The 10,000-nt window shown below is 43.1% G+C and overlaps 1 protein-coding gene across 1 annotated transcript in view; it reads left to right on the top strand.

The window, feature by feature from the left end:
- Window positions 1-2,432: 2,432 nt before the first annotated feature.
- LOC119575320 overlaps window positions 2,433-10,000 on the top strand; it is an 8,968-nt gene continuing 1,400 nt past the window's right edge. Inside the window, exons 1-4 of the mRNA XM_037922867.1 lie at window positions 2,433-3,163; window positions 7,880-8,124; window positions 8,471-8,598; window positions 9,028-10,000. The exon at window positions 9,028-10,000 is cut by the window's right edge and continues 1,400 nt beyond it. Coding sequence (XP_037778795.1) covers window positions 3,091-3,163; window positions 7,880-8,124; window positions 8,471-8,598; window positions 9,028-9,166 — 585 coding nt within the window. The 5' untranslated portion in view covers window positions 2,433-3,090 and the 3' untranslated portion in view covers window positions 9,167-10,000. The remainder of the gene's footprint in view (window positions 3,164-7,879; window positions 8,125-8,470; window positions 8,599-9,027) is intronic.

Raw genomic sequence — 10,000 nt, 5'->3', positions numbered from 1 at the left:
AGGTATATAGATGATAGATAAATAGAAAGACAGATAGAGAGATAAATAGAAAGACAGATAGATAGAGGGAAAGATAGATAAATAAACAGCTATATAGATTAATGATAACGAAATAGTGTGTCCGCTAACACATTTAACGGAAAAGAGTAAATACAGAGAAAAAATAATTAGGAGAAATTAAAGGAAACATAAGAAAGAGAATGAGGAAGTAGAAGTTAAGTAGATAAATGAGACACAGGCGTAAGGAAGAAAAGAAGGAGACGAGAAAGAATGTCGAAAAACGGTGTAAGACCGAAAGAAGGAAAGAGTGAGAGAGGAGGAAAAGAAATGGCAAGTAAGAATAAAGGAGAAAAGGAGAAAATGTAAGCGAAGAATAGAAAAAATATGAAGGAAAGGGGAAGAAAATGAGAAAATGTAAACAAGCAATAGCGAAGGAAGGGGAGAAAAGAAAAGATAGGTATAACGAAAGAGAGAAAAGAAAAGAGAAGAGGAGAAAGTGAAGAAAAGGCAAGTAAATATAGCGAAGGAGGGGGAAAAGGGGAGAAAAGGAAGGAGGAGAGAAAAAAGTAAAGAAATAGCAAAAAAAGCATAGCGAAGACGATGAAAAGTGAAGTAAAAGCAAATAAATATAACGAAAGCGAGGAAAAGAACCAATAAGAGACGAAAAAAACATATCGAAGGAGAGAGAAAGAGAGAGAGAGAAAAAAAAACACGAAATAAGGCAAACAAGCATTGCAATGAGGAGCAAAATGCGAAGGAAAGGAAACCAAGCATAACGAAGGGAAAAAAAAGGGAGATGTAGTTCTTAAGTTGCCAAGTTGCAATTTTCATGTCTCGTTTTTAGCGCTGTCACGGGTTTGTTCACATTTAGCATATACTTATGTAGATTCTCACAGCTGTCGGTAATGGTAGTTTTGTTAGCTGCCTATGGTCGCCGGTGTGGTGACATTTGCTGTGGTTTACTATCTGTTTGTCAATTGATGAGAATGTGATGAGGTGACAGAATTAATGATGGTGATCATTATTATTACATTATTATTATTATTATTATTATTATTATTATTATTATTGATATTTTTGTTATTATTATTGATATTTTTGTTATTATCATCATTATTATTACGGTGATGATGGGGAGGGGAGGGGAGGGAGAGGGGGGGAGGGGAGGAAGGGGGGATAAAGAGATGTACCCAAAAATCAGCTGTGCAGCTTTTCAGGAAATCCCCCCCGCCCGCCATTCTCCACCTGCGTCTCTTATTCATTTTCCTCCTCTTGCTCCTCTTCCCCTTCTTGATCCTCCTCTTCCTCCTCCTCCTCCTCCTTCTTCTTCTCCTCCTCCTCCTCCTCCTCCACCTCCTCCTCCTCCTCCTCCCCTCCTCCTCTCCTCCCCTCTCCTCTCCTCCTTTCCCTCCTTCCTTTTCTTCTTCCTCTTCATCTTCCTCACGCCCCATCTGGCCACAGAGATTACAGTCATGTAACCGGATGGTCTTTTGTTGTTTCAAAAGGGAAGGAAGGAAGGGACTCGTTGGAAAAAGGGTTGCCTTTTTTTTCTTAGAGCTATCATGGTATTAATTTCAGTTCCTCCGCGTCAGAGATTGGGATAAAAGAAAAAAAAAGAATACTCAGGTAAAAAGTAAAACCTTTGTGTTCAGATTCAGTCCTTCGCTGCCTGTACGCTTGTGTGAATTGGTTCCGTTCGAGTGAAACCCGATTCATTTTCTGAATCAGAGCTGAAGGGTTTGAAGCCTCATTCTGATAATCATTGTATGGCACACGAACAGCACCGGAACACCTATGAGTCAAGTGACAGCCCGCAGAGAAAAAAGTCAGCGAACCTCACCTGACATTTCCATGGAACGAGTGCACATGCGTGCGTATGTACGTGAGTGCGTCAGAGTCGGCTGTGTTAGTGACCGAGTGACTAGTCAGAGAGCCGGCTGGGAGGGGTCGGGGGGAGGGAGGGGGAGGGGGTGTGCGGTGGTGGGGGTGGAACGCTCCACTACACACTCTCACTCTCATGCACAGCGCGCCGCTAGTTTTGAAACTGGCAAAATGGAAGGTAGCAAATGTGATGCTATTTTTTTTTTCAAATTTGGCGAGGAGGCTCTGGAAAAAATGGTTGGGATACGAGGCGAGGCTCGAGCACCTCGCTCTCGTGTAGCGCCTGGACTTGGCACTTGGCCAACACACGTGAAAGACCGCCAAGTCTTCGCCTGAGAAAAAAAATCTAGTGATGTGATTGCCGAAATCAGAGGCAACAGCCCTTCGAAGTGTCTCACGCCTTCTTTCTTCGCGAGCTCAACGATCTTCGGCGGAAATGCTGCGGACTTTTCGTCGAGGGTTGCACAAGCACAGGTGCTTCCTGTCTCGTTCGCAACACTCTCACTGGAGACGCCTCGCCCTCATCGGAGCGAGAGAAAACGGGGCGCGTGTCCGTCGCTCCGGCAGTCTGGCTTTGGCCGCAGAAGGTGACGGACGTACAGAGGTGCTCGCTCAGTTTACCTGGATGTCACTTGGGTAACGCGCCAGGAGCCGATTCTTCTCGTTATCGGAGGCACACAGGGGGCATCCAGGCCGTTATCCCGCACGAAGCGAGGAAAAGAAGACGGAGGAAGACCTTTTTTCACGGGAGCGCTTTGATTCCCCTTTCTTTTGCACGTCCATCTCTGCTGCCTCCACCATGCAGAACCTCGACGCAACAGGCACCACGATAGTCATCACCATCCTCCTGGAGGGGACGTAACAGCGCATCATCTTCACCACCCTCTCGAGACGTTCCTCTTCGCCTCCCCCACCACGCCGCACATCCCCCATTTCTCATTTCGCCGTCGCCCGCCTGCGCACCCAGCTCGACGTCCATACACAGTGAGGAAGAAAGGAGAGATCATCCCTTGAGAGAGAGAGAGAGAGAGAGAGAGAGAGAGAGAGAGAGAGAGAGAGAGAGAGAGAGAGAGAGAGAGAGAGAGAGAGAGAGAGAGAGAGACACGTCGGGAAGTTGCATGACCCGCCGCCCAGCCGCCTCCTCCCCGCGCTGCCTGCTCCCGCCCCGTCGCCGTCGCCGCTGAGGAGGACCTTGGGACGCCCTTGGAGATGTGCGGCGAAGTTGATGCGTGGAAGATCAAAACCGTCTTGGTTAGCATCCTCGTCGCCGCGGCTTGTGCAGGTATTATGGCTTCCTCGTCTTGAGTTTGGGGTTGGGTTCTGGGCGAGTGCAAAATTCGCAAGGCATGACAATTATTATTTTTTTTATTATTCATAATATGACAGAAAAAGGGCTAGTAGGGAACTTAAAACCAGTTCCAGATTCCCAATATGAAATTAGCGATATGGCATACGGTCGTCAAAGTTTACTTATATTCGGCTTAAAAAACGCGAAAAGAACACAGTCCGCTTTCAAAGTATAAATAACTAGTACGTAATTCCCTACCTTGCGTATAGCCAGACCGGCTCTCCGCCCCTTGCGCAGGAGAGGCGCTGAAGCCACGGCCTTTTCCGCCGCCAGAGCCATATAGTGTCATTTTTTTACACCGGCGTGGCACCCCAAGGTTACAGGCATCACGCTACCTCCCGCCGACTGAATGCTTTCGGAGTTCCTGCGTGCTTGCCAATCCTCTTCCCATTTCCTGCAACCTTCAGGCGTCCTTGATTAGCGCCATCCTCACTGCCCTTCCGCTGGCCGATGAAGGGCGTCCTCGCTATTGTGGATCTTGGAATCCTTCGGCTGGTGGTCTGCAGTCTTAGGCTAGGCTGTGATGGGCTAGGGTAGACTTTGATAGACTAGGGCAGGTTGGGTTAGACAAGGGTAGACTTTGATAGACTAGGGCAGGTTGGGTTAGACAAGGGTAGACTTTGTTAGACTGCGGTAGGTTGGGTTGGGCTAGGGTACACTTTGATAGACTACGTTAGATTGGGTTGGGCTAGGGTACACTTCGATAGACTAGGGTAGTTTAGGTTAGGCTTGGCTAAGCTAAGCTAGATTAGATTAGGTTTAATTAGGCTAGGCTACATTAATCTAGTGTAGTTAAGGGGCCGAAGAACACAGGGACTAGGGAACGCAGTTATTCCCCCCGCAACGAAGTTCTTTAAACAAAGGTGTCGACTGCAAAACTCCTGTGGGTGCTGCCTGACCTTCAAGTACACCTGTGTGTGTGTGTTTGCAAAGTCATTTCGGCAGATTCTTTTTCTAGTGCTGACTAATGTCGTCGTTTCTTTACTTTCGTTCAAGATAATTTGAAAACGCCTTCCCATTCCCTTTGAGAGAGCGTTAAGATACTCTTCGGCGAGTTTTGCATTTCGAAGCAAAATTTTAAACATTTAGTCGCTGTGTTAATAGCCGGCGAATCTGCTTCGGAATTCGCCGTTTCTGGGAGCCTTTGAGCGGGTTTCCCACACTTTTCTTTTTATGTTTCTCATTTTCTCATGCATATTGTCATTACCCTTGTGCTGTTCCATCCTCTGCCACATTTGCACCATCATGCTTTTGGTGGGTTGCAAGGCGGATAAGAATATGTTATACTTTTGGTAACATCGCGTGGATTTGTGACGTCATATCTCCTTTGCAATGACGGTGGATTGTTTTTGTGATTTGTTTGTTTGTTTATTGGTTTGTTTGTTTTCTTTGTATGTGGATTTTATATTTTTTTTATCTATTGGTAACTCGTGCATTCCCATTTTTTGTTTCTGTTCACTCAGCTTTGGTGATTTGCAGTTATGTATATTTTTTTTCTTATTTACCTTTAATTTCTTCTTCTATTATTTCTCTTATCTCCTTCTATCCCCTCTTCGTCTTCTCCATCCCCACCTCTCTTCTTCATTTCCCTCTCCCTCTTCCTTTTATCTACCTCTCTTCTCCCCTTCTTCGTCTTCTTCGATATCAGAAACCAGTCACGTGAGAATTGCAAATAACTGCAACTTGCAAGCAATTTATCTAATATGCGCTTTGCTGCAATTTATCTGCAAGTCATTTTCCTGCATTGTTTTTTCCCCTCTGTCTTAGCACATAGTTCTGAATGTGTGTGTGTGTGTGTGTGTGTGTGTGTGTGTGTGTGTGTGTGTGTGTGTGTGTGTGTGTGTGTGTGCGTGTGTGTGTGTGTGCGCGCGCGCTGGCATATGTATGTATGTGTCTGTGCATATTTGTGTATGTGTATATATATATATATATATATATAGATATATATAATATATATATATATATATATATATATGTATGTATAGTATATATATGTATATATATATATATATTATATATATATATATATATATATATATATATATAATTATATATATATATATAATGTAGTGTGTGTGTGTGCGTGTGTGTGTGTGTGTGTGTGTGTGTGTGTGTGTACACGTGTATGCATGTATGTATGTATGTATGTAAACCTGACTAGAACTATCATTTTATTTCTCCACCTTATCTTACAGAACATTCCCGACGATATTTTCCGAGTTATTATTTTCTCTCCGTCAATTCCCAAGCGTTAAAGAAAAGGGAGAGACAAAAGCTATCAAGAAGAAAAATTGCAAGGATTCCTTTTTCAAGCTCATGGCTGCGTAGAGCTGTCATGAGCTGTCATATCCAAGGCCAAAACGACTGTCACTTGTCATGGTTGAGTAGCCATAAACAAAATGCAAATTCATTCTTTGATTCTCCGATTTTAAGGAAAGTATATATCACTTTGCATATTAAATGATTTGATTCTCTGATCTGACGGGATATATTTCGCTTTGCATGTTAGGTATTGGAGATTCTGGTTTTATGTGTGTGATATTTCATCTTATGTATTGGCTCACGATATATATATTTTTTAAATTCTATATCGATTATGCTGCGCGGGGAAAATAAACAAAAGAAGGACGATTTTGGCCGGTAGAAGGGTAGAAAAAAAAAGCATTCAAGTGGTATTTGAAATATGAATCGGGAAGATCCAAATTAAAACAAACGTGAAGTGCGAATAACGCAAACACGAGGTGCGAATAAGGGTGGAGGATGTGGTGTGTCCTTCTTGCTCAGGGTTACACTGTAAAAGTACAGAAAAGTACATTCTTGTGAATTAAAGTAGGAAGAATTTGATTAGAATATTTATTACAAAATACCTCATAGTTTAGAATAAATTAAGATTAAGATATAATATACATATAAAATATGCATATAAACAATTATATCCAGTTGCATTCGCTCATAGTCAGACACACATGCATGCATACACTCGTGCACGGATATGCAGCTTATCCTTTTTAATTGCTTATCTAACCTATTCTTGGGAAATCTTTCAAAATTCTTGTCTGTAAATAATCTTGTCAGCAAACAAGCAAATGACACGCACGCACCTGGACCAACAGTAATTTATCTTGCAGTGCTTAGGATCATGTTGCACAAACACTGTTAGTCTTATGTATACACAGATTTGCGATTTGCATTCAACTTGCATCGCGTTCTTTGCTCTTGCAGGCGCCAGCTCTTGCATAAACACATATTATCATGGACGCATGTGCAACTGCACAAACGTTCGCGCGCAAAATCACACTCGCACGCACACACACACACACACACACACACACACACACACACACACACACACACACACACACACACACACACACACACACACACACACATTCTTATTCTTACAAAATTCCTCAAAAAAAGTGATTATAATAATAAGCACCGTAGATAAGAAAAGTATGTACTTAAAAAACAAAGCATTTTCTTTTTTGCATATAGTCTCCTTATCTTTTATATTGTCTCCTTGCACGGCCATTAGGAAAAGGTTTACATTCACTCTGCCTTATATGATGCATTGTCTTCATCCTCTGCTTGGGGAGTGATATATTAGAGGGGTCATTTTAAACTTATGATTTATGAAGTAGCAAATTCAGTAACAGTACTAAGATAATGTAATCTATGTGTTTCTATGAATCTGCTGACAAAAAAGTATCATTACTCGTCGTTAAAGCAATTAAATAACTCGTAATGATAATGTTTCCAGTGAAATAATTTACGAGGAAAAGGAAAAGAGCAAAAAATTGTACACTCTGATCTGTCCTGTTCTGATCAGTAAGTACACATTACACTTAACCCGCTAGGTCTTTGATCTTTGATCTTTGCAGTAAACTTTCACTCTCTTTCTCCGTCTCTCTCTCTATCTCTCTCTCTCTCTCTCTCATTTTTTTTATCTTTTTATGCCTCTGCTCTCTCTCTCTCTCTCTCTCTCTTTATGCCTCTGCTCTCTCTCTCTGTCTCTCTCTCTCTCTCTCTCTCTCTCTCTCTCCCCTCCCTCCCTCCCTCCCTCCCTCCCTGACTCGCCCTCTTCCTATTTCTATCTAGATGTTGCTTTCCTTTGTACTCGATCACATTCTCTCTTTCTGTGCCATTATCAGCGATTGTCTTTTGTTTTCTCTTTTCTGTTATATTTTCTTCTTCTCATAAAGGCCACTTCATGACCTGACCTTTGGAGGGATTTTTTATATGGGGTTTTATTACTTTGGCTTTTCTCTTTTGACCTCATGTGGGCAGGCGGGTCGTGACCTGTCATGACCTGACATACTGGGTCGGAAGCAAAAATGAACTGAACTGATTTTTAGAAATTTGTATTATTTTTTATTATTACTTTTTTTGAGTGAAATCTTTGAGGATTTTATTACACGCGGGAATAAACTTGAAAACGAATAAGCACGTTGGTTATATTTAAAGGAAGCTAAACCACTTTTTCTCATTTAAATTATGCATATGTTTATTGTGAATTCGTGAAGAAAGAATGGTCATTATATCTTACATTATTAATATAAGATATAGGAAGATAATAAGATACTTCGAAGCTATAAGCGGAATCACCAAGAAGGCAATCGAATCCTACTAACACGATCTGATCCCCCGCAGCCGACTGGAAGGAGGATCTGTCCAACGAGTTGAGCATCGGCGTGAGTGACAAGGGGTATGCCCGAGCGGTTCTAGACTGCGAGGATGACCACATGGCCTTCGTCATTACCATGGAGGAGGACTTCGCTGGCGTGGTCTATACGAGAGGCAGCTTCCACGCCCGCAAAGGACCCTGCTTCCTGGACGCCACGGCCGGCAAGGAGTTCGCGCTCAAGTTCAACTATAAGGACTGTGGCACCAAATACGTAAGTTCTTCGTGGGGAATTTACAGTAGAGGATCTCCCTTTTTTCATCCACATGAATAGCTTAAGTGTTATAGCTGAAGTGTTATGTTATGGGTGACGTTTATAGATACAGTTAATAGATCTTTCCTCTAGAAATTTACATGAATAGCTTAAGTGTTATAGATACAGTTAATTGACATTTCCTCTGGAAATCCACATGAATAGTTTAAGTGTTATAAATACAGTTAATAGATCCTTCCTCTGGAAATCCACATGGATAAGTGTTATAAATGCAGTTAATAGATAGTTCCTCTAGAAAAAAAGAGGTATTTTTCACCTTTTCTGACGAAATATCTAATATTCACAGGACAGCGCGCTGGGTGGTCACGTGAACACCGTAGTTGTTCAGCATGACGATGACCTTATCTTCCCGGGTGACCTCGCCTTCGCCCTCAGATGCCATGACCAGGTCACCGTCAGCGCGTCCATGGAAGGGTAATTACAAGCTTGTTTCTATTGTGCGATTAGTCGGGTGTTTATATTAATTTAATTTATATGTGTGGTCACTTAAAAAATGCGTAGAGGATCCTTTATGAAGGTTTAATGTTAGGCTTCCAGTTAGCAGAGATGTTGATGCTTTTCAGTATTAATTACTTCGCTATTCAATTACATCAGCTCCTCTGAAAAAAAAACAAGATTGCACAATCCTTAGCCAATAAGAATATATTGCTAATGAAGATATAAAGTAATAATGATATTAGGTAATGAAGATATAATGTAATAATGATATAAGTTAATGAAGATATAATGTAATAAATATGTCAGGTCATTCGAAAACCACCTCTTTCGAAAGAAGCTAGACAGAATAAAAGGTGTTAAGGGGTCATCATACCAAGGGCTCACTGTCGCTCTCCAACTCCCCAGGGTAAAGTCCAAGATCACCCTCGTGGACCCGGATCCCGGCGCCAAGGGGGACCCCAAGGACGAGCTCTCAGCCACCTCCTCGTCGCGGGTCGTGACCTTGAGTCCGGCCCGCCCATCGCCGCCCAAGGAGGAGCTATAGCGGATCCTCAGGGGCACGGAGAGGTACCGACGGTCCTGCGGGCGGGCGTGAGGATCCTGACGCGCGCTTTCGGGGAGAGAGGGTGGGCGTGGGGGTTGTGGGGAGGGAGTGGGGAGAGGGAGAAGTGGGGAGGGAGTGTCGGGAGCTTGGGGAAGGAGTGACTGCAGGTGCGGGGAGAGAGGTTGAGGAAGTGTGCGTGGGGAGGCAAAAAAAAAGAAGAGCAGAGGGGAGGAAGTGTGGGCAGAGCAACAGCCTCCCCGCCCGGCCCCTGATCATAGACTGACCAGTTGCCCCTTCAGTAGTGACGTGGAAGGGACGGTGGGTGGATTCCTTCACTCTATCCCCTCATGCCACTGCCCCCGCCCCCCCCTTTAGAGTGGAATGCACACGCGAGCGCTTCCCCGGGGTGTCCGTTGCAAGGGAGGAACTTAAGGGAAGTTGCAGAGTATGAGTGTTGTTTTATTTTGCAAGATTGATCTCATAACAAAGTAGTGTTGGTGAGTGAGACTCCTTCCCCCCCATTTTTGCTCGATTTTTTTTTTCTTCAAGAATTCTCTTTTGTCCGTTTCTTTCTTATCGTCCTTCACTTCCTCCTCCTTTATTCTCCGGTTCTTCTCTTCCTCACCTCCAGGAGGGGGAAATCTAAAAAATAAAAAAAGGGGGCAGTAATTTAACAAAGCCAAATATTCTTGTGGTATGAAAAGAAACCTCTGTTTATCGTTCACTCCGTCTTTTTTGTTTTTTTTTTTGTACTGTACCAAATTTAGAAATTCTTCCCATTTGCCAAATGTTACGTGGAAAAAAAAATATATAATGACCTGGTGCTTTAATGCC

The sequence above is a fragment of the Penaeus monodon genome, chromosome 7 (genome assembly GCF_015228065.2).
Source record: "Penaeus monodon isolate SGIC_2016 chromosome 7, NSTDA_Pmon_1, whole genome shotgun sequence".
NCBI classification, from domain to species: domain Eukaryota; kingdom Metazoa; phylum Arthropoda; class Malacostraca; order Decapoda; family Penaeidae; genus Penaeus; species Penaeus monodon.
Note: the sequence above shows the minus strand (reverse complement) of the source record. Positions and strands in the feature narration are given on the sequence as shown.